We start from the raw sequence: 17,382 nt of genomic DNA on the forward strand, positions 1-17,382 counted from the left end.
AACACCAAGTACTTCAGATCTGCTCTTTTCTTACCTCTTGGACTGTTGAGAGATGCCTCGGATGCCTTTCCGCCATCTCCACAGTGACTCTGGTCAAATGGAAGGCACTGATCACCTGTTCCTGCCACCACATCTGCGTTTTTGGCCAGATCCTTTGTTTCGATGAGAGATTTTGCTTTGTAGACTTTTCTGGTGTTGGTATCTGACAAGTAAAGGGATTCTGACACTGGATCAACGGCCAAGTAATATTTATGCGCAGGGCTTGTACTAAAAGAGAAAAGAGCATCAAAGTTAAATTGTTTTTCTTTTTAATCTCTGTACATGGTAGCATAATGCTTCTAAAGACATCTGTGCAATGATTTGGAGATGACAGAGGCATAAGTGAGGCTAGCTGTGATGTAGTTCATGAAAGCACCGCCAAAAGGAAGGAACCAGTACTGACTGCAGAGCCTGACCTGCCAGCTACGTACCAGGGGGTGAGCTTATGCAGAGAAAGTATTGGTGGAATTAGTCTGTGCATTAGTACCAAGTCACCCAGTATAAAGCTAACTAGAGTGACTTCAGCTTAGTTATAACTATTACTATCAAAAGCAAGGTCATTTTTCCATACCTGCTAACTCCTGGTACTCTTGGCACTGAAAACTTACAGCAAAGTGAATCACAGACTGTTCTGCATGGGCACAAATACCCACTCTTGGTTATTTTTATCTGTTTCTAAACCTTAGGAAATATGAAGGTGTGAAATATGGTGCCTTAATTCATGCCGACTGTATTGTCAGGAGCAAGGCAGAAGGCCAAGTACTGTCAGTGCAACTAGGCATGAATTAATGCACCGTAATTCATGCACCGAAGGGCCTTATTGAGATTATAAAATCTTATTTAAAAATATTTACATATGCTAATTAAATGGTGAGGATCATAAATTCTAATCAGAGAACTGGGCTGCATCTTATTAACCAGTATGACTTTTTGTTTCTTTTTGACTGGAAAGTGCCAGGAGCCTAAGCACGTGGCACACCGTGCCAGTGTCCGGAGCCTGGCGAGACTGCAGTCCTGACTATAAAATAAAATAAAAATCCAGATAGGTGCAGGTCCTTTAAGTCACAGAGTTGGGTACTGAAATGGTGGGAGACAGGCACAGTGGTGGCCGATGCCTGGCAGAAAGTTTTAGTGCTCAGACAGTATTTTCACCACCGCCGTGTTTCTCCGGGGCGAGGAGGAGGCTTCTGACAGGTGGCTGGGCAGGGCACGGACCTGCCTGCATCCCGTGACTCTACACGGGACTTTCCTGTCTGCTCTGCAGACTGCAAAGATTTTTTTTCTGGTTAAATTGACATTTTATTAACGTTGCTACAATTAACTAACATGTAAGATTGCTGCAACAAAATTAGGAAACGAGTTACTCCTCTCAGCTTTGTCTGTTCTGTTTGTGGTGGGTTTGACAACGCTCGGCGTACAGCTCCTTCTGCAGGGCCAGGTTTTCATGGCCACAACAAACCAGGAAAGGAAGAATCTCGATAAAATAGAACTGAAGAACCGGCAGAAGCTCCAGGACAGGTGTGTAATATATGAGATGATAGTGACTTATTTTACTGATTTGATTTCAGATTGGTGGAGCCTCTTTTTTGCTTGGCTGCAGCAGATACTGAGCTTTACTAACCATCTCTGAGACAGTTCTACCTTACTGAGCAATGCTGCAAAACAGTGTAAAAACTACTTACCAATGTCTTTCATTTTGGCAATCTACTGAGTACTCTGTATGTTACTAAACTGTTACTCTATATGTTACTAAAGCTGAACTCCTACTTCCACTTATAAGTGATAAAGCTAATGCTGTACCATGCTAAATGTGATAGAGGAGCTTGGGCCTATTTCTCTCCGTTCTTATTCTCCATTCAAAAAGGGACAGAAACTGCTCAGCATCTCTGAGGACTGGGCCACAAGCTAGACTAGCTTAAAGCTGACCTTAGTCATAAACATCTATAAAAGAAAGAAGTGGGAAGCATAAGGAAAGAGATACTCCCACAGTTGGGGAACAGAAGTGAAACCCAGTCCAAGGAGACAGAGTGAACCAGCGGACAGTGGTATGATGAAACATGAGTTAGAGGATGAGCTAAAAGCAACTAATGCCAAATTATGTATCACCAGCATTATAAAATTTTGTTTGCTGAAAACATTAAGAATCATTTGTGCTCTTTGGAGTGAGCTCAGAAGAGACTGGCCAGGCAAAACATGACTTTTTATTAAAGTACTTCTGTGGAAAAAGTTGCAAGGAGAATTCTAGATGTTAAATAAACATATTGTTCATCAAGCAGAAACTGCAGAGAACCAGGGGTCATCATACACTCTCCATGTAGACACGTTTTCTGTCATCCTTGTCATTATATTTAATAGACCAGCTGCTAGAAAACTCTTGATGTTTATGCTTAAAGCCTTGCATACTAGAATGTTTAAATTTAAAGAGTATTAGTAAAAAATGGAACAAAACCAAATACTTGCTACCTTTGCAGAAGTTTGCAATCAAATCTAAATCTCAGTTCATTTAAATTAGCCTATTAAAAACTGATACCAAGTAGACTAGGATTTACAATGAATCTTTCCAGAACAAGTTATTACTATCCTACAGCAAAAAATTTTCCCCGTAAGCTCAAAGCCTGGTTTCCATTTTTACCAGTTACTAAACAGCCTTGTTATTTCTTATTCAAATCTTGAAGGCAAGAAAAATAAATGGGATGAGTTGTTTTTAAACAGTCAAAAATAAGATCAGCGGCCTTCTCTGTGTACTGGTCTCCAAATTCTATCCTTTTTATACAGTATTTTCTTTGTCCTGGTAAAAAGAACCCCTTTCTCCTGCTCTTTTGAGACTAGAAGCTGAGGAACTGGATTTTGAAGCCTTTTCCTGCTCGGACTGTCATGAGCCTCTGACACCTTTTCGTTGTTGCTTCCACATGCTTCTTTGAGCATCCCAGAAATTTTCACCTCAAGAGAATGGCAGACAGCGGGACTGCTGAGTACTGCCCCAGAACCTCAAAGACTACATTAACTTCAAGTGACTTCCTCCAATTTTCCACAGATTTTACTTGGGCAGAATACTGATGGAGGCAATTACTATCTAATTAATAGGGCCGGGGAACTCGAGTATTGTCACAACTTGATTTAAGTATGATTTAAGTTCATCTCAGGAAACTAGTACTAGTGAGCAGGTATTAAAAAAATGTCTACTTTCCAAAAGTAACCCCTGAATTTAAAACCTGATTCATGTTCTGAATGCATTACAGAGTAAGTTCAACTGGCTTCTTTTCTTTAGCTTACAAAGATACCGGTCAGTTTAGGGTGAAGGCAAATGGAAACAATCCTTAAGTTAAAAAATAGAACCTTGCACGTACCAGCTAGGAATTATTCTTTAAGTTTTCAGTGTAAAATATATGAGATGTGACACCATCTGTAAGCAGGCTGGCAAATTATCTATAGTATTCAATAGCATTCTTGTGGCTAAAGCGAGTAATTCCGACCAATGCTCTCATCCTGCAGACACACACGTTCAGCCCACACTCTGCTTCCCACTATGCCATGAAGTCATCAGCTCAGGTTGTACTAGTGCTGGTTTATTTGTCTCATTTAAGTACGGAAATGCTAAGAAGTTTGTTTCTAAGGATACAGAGTGCCTTGGTGCTTTGCTATGTCTTTCTAGCCTGCAACGTCATTTCTGCAGCTGGACTGTTATAACTAACTCCCTCACCGTCTGTCGCAGAAGCCTAACGTACATCGTTCATGCTTTTAAAGAAATCCCTACATTGCAATGCCAAAATGCTAACTGGAAAGGTGAGGAGCCACTTGCTTTTGCTTTAGCTGGAGAGGCGAGGGCTGAGCCGAGACACAGTGCCCTCAGTTGTGGGGCCTGCTGTGCCCCTCTGTGGCAGATTTTGAAGCTTGTAGTGTCCTAGAACTGCTAAAGCACAGTCCTCTTGTGTGACTCTGAAGCCTTCTTTATCATTTCTTTGCTAAAACTCCAGTTTCCTCGGCTGGCTATATCTATGATCATTCACCCATCAGTGAAATGAATCTGACAGCTATGAAATGCATTTGCAGCTTTTGGGTTTAAACCTCTCCATCTTTGCTTGCTGGTTTTTAGAGGGAGACTTCATCCCTTCGAAAGGAACAAATCAAACCTTCTTTACTATAAACAATGGTGAATTTGATTAACATTTATGTTTATTAAATTCAGAGTGTTTCTCTGTATCCAGACTTTTAAAAGGACGTTTGTAAGACACTTTTCTTGAACATGGTTCACATATTGCTGTTACCGTGCTTTACTTACCTGTGCCTTGTGTCTCTATTCCTAGTGAGACAGGTAAGTTCAGGTTTAAAAAAAAGAAAAAGACAAGAAGTGTTAGTCCTCATCAAAACTGTATTCTTTGCCTGACTGCTCACAGAGCTGCATCCCGAAAACAAAACATTGTTTATCCTGTTACGCAGAATTATTTCTTTCTCTCAACCTGCTTCCTTTCCACAGCGTGCACATTGTCAAGTCATTTCTGAGCGATCAGCACGCATCAACACCAGCAATGCTAGCGAGCTGGAGATTCGTGAGTATTAAGTAAGAGAAATTTAATGTATCAGTGTCCAAAATCTTTCCTGCTTTCTGCTCTGGCCCTGAAAGGGAATGGGAAGCTGGAGTCGTAATTACAGGGCAGTCATTAATGGTGGCACAGGCTCAGACTGCGACATGTCAGTCTGCAGTGCCAGGTTTGCTCTTGTCTGCTTAAACTCGGCCATATCCTCTGTTACAGGTGAGGAACAATTTAACTGTATTAATTTTCAACATGGTAAGTCTATCTCCAACCACAATGCTGTGACCTGACATGGTTCTGCACATAATTGCTACTGAATTATGGGGTTTTCTTCAGAAATACACTGCACGGAATATTTTAAGTTTTCTGAGAAAATGTATGAAGAATCCCACAGGAAGAAAAATCAGCTCTATTAATTCTGCACTTTGTAGAAATGCATTACACACAACCTGTTCTAAAGGCCAATTAAGATGCCCTTTTTAACTGATGGCTGTAAAGTAAATCTAAGTTTTCTGATGAGTCTGTTCGACAGTCAATGACACGTATGCTCACAAGGCAACTAAATGCGGCTGCTTCTTCAAGTCCCAAGTGAAAAACGGTTCACTGTAGTTTCCCTAGGCATATCACAGCCAGGATAACAAGTGCTAGTCAGAGAAAGCTAATTGTTTGTTTACCTTAATTCTAATATGCCGATCGAGTTTCCAGAGGGAAAGATCCGTCTGACAAAATTGAAGTCACCAATATACACGCTGCCATCAGGCCCAGAAGCAAGAGCAACCGGGGCAAAGAGTTTGCTGTTGAGAGCAAGACCGTTGCAGTTGGAGCAAGAGACACTTCTCTGGTGTCCGTTGCCCATCACGGTTGAGATGACTGGCGGCTGCTGGGAAATGAACATGTTTTCACCATTTCCTTTGTGTACAATTCCTAAGGGAAAACAGACAAAAAAAGCAAACGTATAGCATTTAAACTATTCCGCAGTTTTGGAATATGCAGTCCTCTAGAAAATCAGATTACCAAACCAGCAACAAACCGCAGATCTTTTAAAAACTGTCACAGGGTTCCACTAATCTCTTCCAATTTTGTTCAGTCCCAAGCTTCACCATCACCATTTTGTTGATTAGTCGTTAGTGGCTATTTTAAAAGCCAACATCATGAGGAGAACTCATGGTTGGTTAATGCCCTAACAAATTGACTGTTAATTGCAGTGCTATCTGATTTCTTGGGGATTACTACTTTAATATTAATTTTATTCATAAATTTTTATTAGGTAGCAGAGGAATTTCTTAGGCAGTTTGAATATTTAATTAAAGGAGATTAATAGCAGGACTACTATGCATTTTTCACAAAAGAGCACTGAGTGGCAGTATAAAATCAATATTCAAATTTAAATGCGAGTCCTTCATGGTATGTAAAAGCAGTGCCAAGTGCAGCAAAGCCAAGTTAAGAGTCAAAGAGTAATCTTGAGGCACAAATGAATTTCTTACCAGCAAGAACGTATTAACTTCTGCCATAAAGTTTAAAATACCTTTTCAGTGTGTCAGTATTTTAGCACTGCTCTGCAGCATATGTTGTTGAAAGTCTTCCCAGTTACTAGGTTGGTGATACCAGAACCAATACAAATGTGTATTTCATCAAGCTGATAGCTGTAGTGTTTATTCTAAATAACAATGCAGTAATATAGTTAAGAAGTACCTTTAAAATGGCATGTTACTGTAAGATTTTTGGCTATTTCTGAATGGAAGATGTGTATTCTTTTAGACCACAGTCCAAAACCTCTTCTTTCCCTTGGAAAGCCCAGTACTTCATCAGAAAAGTGGCACAAGTAGAAGAATAAACACAAGGGAGCATCCTGGGAAATGAGCATATTCTAGATACTGCAGGAAGTACATGTTGAGACACGTCTGAGTTTTCCCAAAGTACCTCAAATGTATTTACGTACTGTCTCTACCAACTTCTGTTTAACTTTTTTTTTTTTTTGTGGCTTTTAGGTAAGTCTGAAGCTAAAATTCTCCTTGGAAATTACTGAGAGTTGCCACGGCTATTTTGAAGGGAATTATATTTTTAAAAAATTATTTCTGAACAATAGCGGACACAACATGTATATTTGTTTGAATGTTGGCTTAAAAAAAAAGGCATCTTGGAAATACGCCAGTAAAATTAATGGCAATATGCTCCCTTACGCACCGGATAAAAATACTACTAAATGAAGATGCTGCCCTTTGTCTGAAATTAACAATGGAAAGGTAATCTTTCAACTGCCTCATACAAATGCCAGTAAATAATCAGGGCTCTGGAGAATATGTTTTGCTGTCAATAAATGTAAGCATGTGCTTAATTTCTGGCTTTCGAGCTGCTGCTTTAATTTTAGTCGGTGTTGTGTTGCACTGGGGCTGAAATTACCGTAAAGCATAAAGTCCCTGTAAAATTACTCCTCCTTCCGCCAGATAAATAAAAATGGAATCAATACACTTGCCCATCAGAAGAAAAATCTAATTCAAGGAATACTCTGAAAAATCGGTTAATAGCACATTCATTTGTATCCATGAGATATAGGTGTCTTTAAAAGGACTCTATACAGGAACTAGTATTTATGGTATGTGTTCCCTTCTTGATTGTGAGAAGTGCCCTGAAGATCTTCCCAACTGACCAAAACCTTTGTGTCAGAAAATGAATTAGAAGTGAACGAACCTCTAAACTGGAGAGGGGAAAAAAAGTGGGAAAAGAACAGTTCAGTGCAGCTGAGAACAGGATGTGATGCTTTGTTAACCTAACGCTCATACTGATGCAAAACCGTATACATTTAAAAAGCTTGAGTTTCCGGTGACAGCCACATTGCAACAATATACGTTATTTCACATCTATGCTGCTGGAATCAGACATCTTTTCTTCCTTCTGTTTTTCTGAAGATACTTACATCTAGCAATAGAACACAGTTTTTACTTGCTGTGGTTTCTGCATGTGGACGCTTGTACCTCCGCAGCTTAGACTGTGCTATGAAGTGCAATTCTGTAAAATTGCATCTGTTTATTTTTACAACTTTTCTGTTGTACTTAGTTGATTTTGTAACATCTCTAGAATGAATAGCCTTTACGGGGAGGGAGGCAAGCACATCCACCCTGTCTCTGTGGAGGAACCTTGCGCACAGCAGCAGACCTGCTGGAGGACAAGGCTTCGTCGCTGAAGTTAGATATAAGCTCTTCAGGATTAGTTAACTAATCAAGCAAAGTGCTTCTAGTTTTAGTTTGAAAATTGTAATTTACAACAGAGAATTTTTAGAAAGACTTTTATGTTATATTCAACGCTATTTCTCTAGTTAATCCAGTGACAGTGTTTCAAAAACAGATGCAAGTTTCATGCTTCTTAAAAGAGCGGCTGCTCATACAGAGAGAGGGAATACTTTAATTAAGTGAAAAATCTCAATATATTCGTACTCGAGAAGGCTACTCGTGTTTTTCATTTCACTCACGGTGGCATGGAGGTAAGTGTGCAATGTATAATTCTAAGTTTGAATCACATTGTTGTCCTTTTTTAGAATACATTTCATATATCTGAAACGGAAGAGCAGCTCACTAGTTTCTAGATAAGACCAGAAGCACACTCGTTATTTTTACCCTTTTGGTTAAACACAGTTCATTATTTGTTTTTGTTGCTTTAATACGAGCCTACAGGCTGCCCTGTTAGGTGGGCACTAGCTATGGTATAGAAAATGTTTTTCTGCTCCTAACTGCTTTTCTAGTTCTTATATATGACCCAGGTGAGCATGCTCAATGCCCATTATAATCCCAAGGAACATCTGAGATATCACTGAGCTCTGGCTGGCCTTTGTCATCCTCACTGGAGATGCCCCAGCGTGCAAACTGTAAAGAGAAGAGGCCCACTGATTTCAAGTGCGAGATGCTTATGTCCTCCCCTCCCCAGCCCGTGTCTCCGTAAGTAACAGATAAAGGTGTTTAGCAGTTTCCCCCTGACTTCTGCCTTCATCATGCCCAGCACAGTGAGAACGTGCAAGGAAGAGGAGCAGGTAGAAGACGCTGCATGTTCCCCGTCCCTGTGATTGGGTTGGGGCAGCAGGCGCAGCCTGGATGGTTTCAGAGGGGTGGTGTGTGGCTGGCAGGTCAGTGCTCCCTGGAGTTGTCAGCCCCACAGCTGAGACGGGGCCAGGAAGCGATTTGTCACCGTATACCCCGTGCTCAGGAGAGCCATGATTTAGCCCCGCTCAGATTATAATTGTATACTTTACAAAATCTCAGAACATGTTAGTGCCTGCGTATGGGGTGAATTATAGTAGTAACCACTGCAGTTAGCAGATAGTAATATAAATTGGAGTTACGGCCAGCAATTTAGTCTCGAAATTAAACTATGCAAGTGGTAAATTGGCATAAGGAGCAGACCATGGGGCTCACAGTTGGGGGCTGAGCTGACTGAGGTCAGATTTCTCTTTGTGTTAAATGTCAATAGCTGGCATTTAAAAGAGACAATCTATACAAACCAATAAGACAGGGTATGAAAGAACCGCTGTTTAAAATGTCAAACTATTTTAAATCAAAACAGAAATCCAGATAATTTACAAACTAAATCTGACCTTTTGTATTTGGAATATTAATACTGTAGCTCTGCATTCAACAACAGAACTTGTGAAAAACCTGACAGCCATACATACATCTGCGCACGGGTCTTCATTAACAAATGTTTGCAGATGGAAGTAGATTTTAGTGGACACTCTTGGCTGGAGCAAATTGAGAGAACTTTACTGAATCCAGTACTCTGCTGATTTAGAAGTGCTGAAATCTGACCCCAAGTTTCTCTTCCCCCAGACAGTGAGATATCTGTTTATTGGCAAAACCATATTTTTCTAGTTACCATAATTTATCTACGGGTATTGTTTTAATAATTTAATCCCACTAATTCCTGATTATAGATGTTAATGGAGGAAAAGAAACCCCCCCCCCCCCCAGGAATAAGACAAAATCAATGAGAAAACAGATTCAAGCCTCCATGCTTGAAGAATCTCTATGCAGGGTTAATGTTACGACGCCAAAAGCATTTACAGTTTTTTTTCCTAGTGCTTTGAAAGGCGCTGGATTGCTTGTCCTGCAGAGTAACTTACTGTGCTCTTCCACAGAGCGGGCAGCCACAAGTGATTCTGCACGCTGGACTGGCGGCGTGGTTTCGGAAGTGCTACCTCTCGCTCAGCCGGTCTGTTTTCCTGCACGGTTTGTCTCCCTGGTGCTGTGATGCTACCGGCTGATGTTAGTCATAGGATGAATTAGGGGTGTAGACACTTCACTGAGAACACGCTATAAACTGACCTAAAAGGTGGTACTTCTATACCAACAGTGTGAGAATGAACCTAAATTAGTACGCCCTTTTTCTATCCAAATGACCAAAACCTGTTAGTGATCACAAGAGCTACTGATATTAGTGTTTAATACCTGGGAGCCAGAACATTAAAAATATCCTTTCAGATGGCATTTACCGTTCAGTTCTCAATAAATGAAGGTGCACATTCAAATACAGAGGATTACACATTAGGAAGGGTAATGCTTAAAATTTGAACAATTAATTCCTTTAAAATTTGTATTCTTCTTCTGCATGGCCAGTTAATAAAGGAAGGACTTACCACTTTGTGGATTTAATACATGGTGTTTGTTTATAGACCAGCCTCCCAGATTTGAAGCATCCATTTCAAAGCCTTGAAGGATTACCGTTCTCTTCTCCCACAGAATAAAATCAGGACATGTTTCATATTCATATCCCACCGACACTGCAAACAAATAATTAAAGATCTATCAGTCTACCTTTTCCTCTGTGAACAACCAGGTAATTTTTCATTCTGGGTTTTGATATTCATCTGCCAAGTAATGATGCCACTAATTTTCCTCTGCCTGATTGCTATTGTTGAATGGTTATTTTTTTTGAAAAAGGGTTTTAAGAGATTAGTATGTTATTGCAGCTACAGTTACTACTGTTTCAAAGCAGAAATTTTTCTGTTGTAGCAGTTATAGATTTCTTAAGTATATAAATCTCCTCCAGTGACTCCTGATTTGGTTGTTTATTGCATTTCTGCTAATTACCTGACTAACAGCTTAAACAGAAAAAAAATCCACGTTGAAACAAACTGGTTTTGTTTGCTAATCGTAAAAACTTAGCTATGCAGAAATGGATTGCCAAGCTGAAAATTTCTAGAATTAAACATTTATCTTAACAGGCTTGTAGATGACATGGTTCCCCTCTATAGCTGGCCAAACATCTGCTGAAAATCTTGAATTTCCCCAAGGATGGTGGTTTCTGGGGGCACTCAAACCGACCAAAAAACTTTTCCCTTAGTAATTCAGTAAAACAAAAAAAAAACCTCTTCAAAATTTAATTTTGGTATCTCTAATACTCCAACTTTTTTTTTTTAATTTAAAGTTATTTCCTCTAGTTAACGTTTTTAGATTTCAGTGCAACTCATAAAGGAGGAATGTTACGTTGATACCAACTCCCAAAATTTGATCTAGGAAATATTGAGATAGGTCAGCCTTTCCAAAATAAAAATGCCTTTAAAAGTGTATTAATATACAAAATAAAAACAACCCCAACCCGTAGTTTTCTGACATTTTGAGTGTTTTCTTCTCACTTTTTCTGTGTAGCAGCTTTAGGGACATTTTACTTGAACCATAAATAGTTCTAATGCCATCTAAATTCCATGACTGGGTGCAATCAAAATATTTTGACCAGCTATAGCGGGGAGCATTTGTGTTTGTAAGGTGAATGTTTTATGGCAAACTGAAAGCTGTTCCTTACAGCAAGTTCACTTAGAGCTGCTTCATTGTTTTAGCAGAAAGAACCCGTTTTTGCAGCTAAATTCAGACTTGTAAAAATCACGTCTCCTTAAGTACTGTAAATAGCGTATGTTTCAAACATTAGAGGTTTCAGTCTCAGTGTCCTGCAGCCACCCTGTCCGATTTTGCGGTTACAGGAGCTCTTGTGACTAACATCAGCAATGCTTCTGGGCAACTCCCTGGGCTGAGGGCCCGACTGTGGGCAGGGAGCTTCTTCCAGAACAGCCACGTCCTGCGCTGGGATGAGCCATCAAGGTTCAGTTACCAAACACGCTACTTTCTAAGCGTTAATGCAGAGAGAAGATAAAGGGCAGATTTTTCCTATGAAGCAACCTCACACTTGCCACCTACACGTTAGCATCTTTACTCCATTCATGCACTTAACACGTTCAATCCTGGGTCAGACGTGTATACTTGAAGAGAGTAAAGAGCGGTAACACGAAGCCACTGAGCCTTGCTCAGTGAACCATCACAGACCCACGGGACGGCTCACCAGCTGCTGTTAGGTGCCACGCCGACATCTGGGTCATGGGAAGGGTGACAATTTACACCGGCCGAGAATCTGTGCCAGTGGATCCGCAGTGGCACATTTACGAGGCCTGTAGCTAACTGTAAAGCGTCTGCTATTCCCTGCTGATGTTGTGGAGCTTCCAAATACCCTCTAGACGTTACCATCCCCTTTCTTTAAAGTTTACTCTTCCCTGCTCTCATAGTTATCGTGCTGGTGTGGTATGTATGTATGTATGGTACGTATGGTAGCTGCCTTTTTGTTCCTTCTCATCAGTGAGAGACACGGGGACATACGCTCACTTGATGTGTGTCCACAAAGGTGTTCCTATGTATACTTACACTTATTTATGAGAGAAGTTTATGCTCCAAAAAGGAATATCTGTGTAATCTTAACGCAGGAACCCCTGAAACATCTAACTGGAGGTACTGATGCACCATCAGTGAAAATTTCCTCTCAACAGTTTTGCAGGCAAAGCATAACAATTGTAAAGTCAACCAAGTGACTGCAGTGCCACTTGAAAAATAAGTATTTTGTTATTGGCAGGTTTTGCAAAATGCAATTTTGGATGTGAAACGACAATCTCAGTCACCTTACCCTCACTGTGGGGCGTTATTTTCTGTTCAAATTAATTTCTAGCCCTTTTTTGAGGTGACTGAGATTTCACTGCATGAAGGAGAACTGTAGCGACTATGGTTTCTGGATGCTAACAGCCAGCAAGTACAGTTCTTTGCAGTCTCGAAATGGATTTCAAAAGATTTACTGACATCATCTGTACCAAAGAGCTGTTCTTTTCATACAACTAGAAGAATGAATAATAATTTGTTAGCAGTGCCAGCATATCACAGTTGAAGGGCTGTTGCCAAAATACAGGTAAGAAATAAGACACGATTAAACAGGACAGTAACCTCTACTTCAACCTCTCCTAAAATACATGTACTTATCAGCTTCTTACTTCTCTGAACAATGAATATAATGAACTCAACCAAAGTAACAAGTAGGGTAATAAACAGAGATGACCTAAAGCTATTCTGCATGAGACCCCAGATGGGTTAGTCCTCGCACAATGCTTCATGCTGCGGTGTGGGATGCAAGGGCTTGCACGAGTAAGATTGAGCATGTATGACGTTATACAGGAGCATTTACTGAGGTTTCTACTGAAATCCTTCCCTTTCCCATGCTAAATTACAAGGGGGCATAGACTTGACCGCCAAGGATTTGTGTGTCAACATCCACATGATGTTTTTTTATTCAGAACAAAAAAAATGTTACTTTATCATCTCAGTTGTTACTCTGAGAAGAGAAAATGGCCTCTTGTTAGGGACCTGGGGACTAGACAAACACCAGCACACACTTCTCCAACAAACTTAAACGTAACCACTTGTGAGTGGCAATATGCTCTGAAAGTCGTCTTTTCTGTAACTGGTTATGTGATCATTGCTGTCAATAACCCTGAAGAAAAATAAAGACGTCTATAGTATTTATAAAACCAAAAGCAGATGGTTATATTCCTGAGTTCCAGGACTTCAACCTGCTGCAATTTAATTTAATTAAAATGAAAACTGAACAGAATGCATTATTAAGTATTGGTAATATACTGGCAGAGGAAATTATTTTGACAAAAATTCATATAATGGATGCAGATAAAGGTCCCTGAGTACTACAGTGTGTCAAATTAAATAAAGCTTTATTGGAATCTAACAAAGCATGCTAACAATGCACTTAAAATACAAATATTTTTGCTTCTCTTTTGCAAGAAGCAAAATTAACCTAAAATTTAAGGAAAAGAAAAAAAGAAAAGCACCAATTAAATAATTTAAAAGTTATCCAGCACTAGTGTGTAAGCTTTATTCATATTTAAGCTTATTATGCTCATCTACTAATTTGGGAATCTGTAACTACAGTATCATTTCATAAGATGTTATGTATTAGATTTGAATTGTTTTAAAGCCCAGATATGTACTGGACCTCATGATCACCACCTTGAATGATGCAGAGGGAACAGGCGTACCCAGCTGTACCCTCCCAGACACATCAGCCTTACCATGCAGCGACAGACTCGGAATACAGGGCATGTGTAGCCGTGCCGAGGAAAGCCCCAGGTGGCACCTGTGACCCATCTGGTCCTGCCCGATCACCCACGGGAGTGCCAAAGGGTACGCTGGAATTTTTTTCATTTCTGGATTTGCACAAATATGTGTAAGTGACGCCAACAACCCATTTAATACCTTCCCTCACTGCAAACCACTAGCGGGAATCTATATGTGCAGTGGGCTAGGGCTACACTTGCCCCCTAACAAGGAGGTTTCACGAGACAGACAAGCCAAAAAGGGCCCCCCTGCTTCCCACCACGTGCCATATCCGAGACATTCAGAGCCATCTCTGGTGTTAGTGCCAGCACCTGAAAGACCCCTTTGAAAAGTTGTCCACCCTTCTGCAGACGTGAGCCAGAGGAGGTAGAGCAGATGCAGGTATGACGATGCAGCAGTTCAGGACACCTTGCGCTGCAGGAGGAGGTTTGATCACTTCAGGCCAATGTAATGTGTGAGCTACGGCTGGAAAGAGGAGAGCTGCGCTTCTGCAGCAGCATTCATAGCAGATCAGGAAACTAATGAAGCTGAAAATTTATCACTTATTTTCTGGTTGCTTCAGCTTTCAGCTGAATTTGCTCCTGATCTGGCTCATTTCATGATCAAATGAATGCGAGTGGTGGCCCAGGGGTAAGGAGAGAACGTGGGAGCGTCCCTTCTGACAGCAGCCTGCAGTTGTATCTGTTGAAGTAGACTGTGGGACCACAGCCCTAGGATAAGCTCCTTGTTTCTGATATATTCCTATGTGCCTCACAACATGTAAATCCATATTTTGGTTTCATAACCCTTCGCGGACACCAGTGGCTACGTCTGCATCGGTCTCTAAGTCCAAATGACTGGGAAAGTGCTATAAGCCTCCTTTCTCCCATCGCCTCTCCATGCAGCTGCCTCACAGACCACTTGGCTGGGAGCACATGCTAACAGTCATGCACGAGATGCTCTGGGAGTTGCAGGGTCTGCATAGCCTGGATGGCACCTGTTGGCTTTGCACGGGCCAACTTGCAGGCGCATTGCCTGTACGGACACCACAGCAGGTCCTGAAGGGAGCTTCTGGCTGTCCCTCAGAACAGCATTTTCATATTCAGAATGGGGCTATTCCTCGCAAGGGCAGACGGCTCCACCTTGGTTTATAGCCTGCTATGATGCCCCTGACTTAAAAAGCAGACCAAAACTGCCAAGGAAGTGAATAGGGCTTGTTCACAATACTAAGCTTTGCTGGTAAGGTAAATAATCTTAATGGAAAGTATCTATAAGATTAGTCCATTAAGGAACATAACTCCAAATTCAATTAGAAAAATAGCAAGCCTTTTCAAAACCAAATCATAAAATTAATGAAAAAAAATGGCTGGCTAAATAAAATGTATTTGCAGAGAGTGCACTTCTGTAGCAATTCTCAGAACAGCCGCTTGTGCTGCTTGGTAAAGAAAGCCTATGAAACATGATGATTTCCAAATAAACATCTTTAAACAACAATTCAAGAAGTTTTAACTGTTGGGGACATGAAATGTAGTAAGGAAGGATGCCTAAAAGTTAGAATTTTGTAAACCCTAAGTGGAAGTGACATTTTAAATGTCACAGCCAAAAAATGACAGAAACAATGACACACCAAAGGTCATATTCAAGGTAACATTCAAAAACAAAGACAGCTGAATATAATGCTGTTAGTACATAACCGTTCTCTGAGAGAAAAGGAGATTTTCAAATTGATTAAATTAGAAACATGACATTGGAAGAACAAGAAAATAAATGTTCTTAGGAAATCATTCGAGTCACTTTAGCTAAAGAGACATTTGATTTAAAAGAATCTAAGTGCAGCAACAAATTTTGTAAGCCCTTTTTTCCTGACTTGATGTGAGCGCTTCTGCTTACATCAAGGTGCTTATACGTACCCATAGCCTCGGCCAGACCAGAAACCTTCTGTCCATATATATCTGTCTTATTCCAGGCAAACGTGTAGACCAAGTTGGCTGCAGCAGGAAACCATTTCTGAAGGAGGCGTCCTTCAACAGCAACTATCAGATGGACTTTTGTCATTCCGGGAGGGATGGTTGTGTGTGTCAAAATAATGCGCAGCAAAGTTTTATAACCTGGTGTTCGACTGCTGAGATAACTCAGCTTCACAAAACTCGAAGGAATTGGGATTTCCTCCTGGACCACCTTGGAAAAAAACACATCATTATAGCCACGAAAAATGCAAAATTATTCTAATAACAGCAGGTGCTTTTTTTTACATTTCACAATCATGATGTGAACACAGTACCACTTAAAATACTGCTGTCTTCTGTGTTTATTTCAGCAATGCAGTAGCCGGGCATATTATAAAACATCCAATGCCGGAAACTGCTTTGTCAACTTACTGGATGGTGGTCTGGCTGTCTTGATAAAGAGCCTCTTCCTCTAGCGCTCTACTCTTATCTACCGAGGAGCAAACACTATCTCTGAGGAGATATTCATACATATGAGCTCTACAGCTTTACCTTGGCTTTATTATTTCGTTTACTTAACGAGTGTTCTTAACCAGAATACAGTCTAAACCTTTTAAATATGCACACACTTGATATATTACACTACGATTTGAAGATACTATCCTGCTTTGGAGGTAATAACTCTGTCTTGGGGAGACCTAAGAAAGAAAACAAACCTTCCCGCTAAACCATCTGTGCAGAAGTGCTTGCAGCAAGGCTAAGCCTCAGCAGGAAGGGGTGGCATACAAAGGCCCACCGTAAGAAACCTAGCAAGCTAGCTGAGGACACACGGCAGCGAAGATGAAGCAGTGTGGGCGTCAGAGCCACCTAGCTAACAGGTGAGTCCCCAGGGTGCGCAACCGAGTTCAAACCGCGCGGCACCGCTGTCAGTGCTGCTGTCTGAGTCACTTGGATTAAAGCTGGCCTGGATATGCCCACCGCGGGGTAGTATCAGTTCCCGGCTGCAGTGAAGATAAGCCCTCAGCAACTAGAAGGATTGCAAAGACTGCGAGCTTGTGAGGGGAAAAAAAGACACTTGGCCGTGACCTTTTGAATGATGTGGGCCTTGGAGCTACCAGAGGGATTTAGCCCTTGTGATCTCCTGAGAGAAAGAAGCTCTTCTGGGACAGACTGTGAGGAAGAGCAGGCAAGAGAAGAGAGCAGCTTCTTGGAGGATGTCACTGCAGTCACTCAAAAGCCACTGAAAACTAGACTATGCTTAATAATGTTAATGATTTTAGCGTGTTTCCATAATAGCAAGCCAACCTGTCACAATGTTAAATTCATCAAGCTTCAGAAAACACGAACTGTTTTGTTTATATTCCCCAGTTTTTAAATTTTTCCTGTTTAACAATGGATTACTTCACTTCCAGAACAATTTTATTTACACACTGCAACAGTATCACTGTCACAGGATTGCTGCAG

At 40.8% G+C, this 17,382-nt stretch overlaps 1 protein-coding gene across 1 annotated transcript in view; it reads right to left on the minus strand.

The window, feature by feature from the left end:
* The window catches only part of TENM1 (teneurin transmembrane protein 1), a 256,403-nt gene that overhangs the window by 60,339 nt on the left and 178,682 nt on the right, over positions 1 to 17,382 (minus strand). The window contains exons 16-20 of the mRNA XM_075107184.1: positions 15,883 to 16,150; positions 10,192 to 10,335; positions 5,246 to 5,495; positions 4,319 to 4,339; positions 35 to 267 (exon numbers count right to left, since the gene is read on the minus strand). Coding sequence (XP_074963285.1) covers positions 35 to 267; positions 4,319 to 4,339; positions 5,246 to 5,495; positions 10,192 to 10,335; positions 15,883 to 16,150 — 916 coding nt within the window. The remainder of the gene's footprint in view (positions 1 to 34; positions 268 to 4,318; positions 4,340 to 5,245; positions 5,496 to 10,191; positions 10,336 to 15,882; positions 16,151 to 17,382) is intronic.

Source organism: Phalacrocorax aristotelis, chromosome 11 (assembly GCF_949628215.1).
Source record: "Phalacrocorax aristotelis chromosome 11, bGulAri2.1, whole genome shotgun sequence".
NCBI classification, from domain to species: Eukaryota; Metazoa; Chordata; class Aves; order Suliformes; family Phalacrocoracidae; genus Phalacrocorax; species Phalacrocorax aristotelis.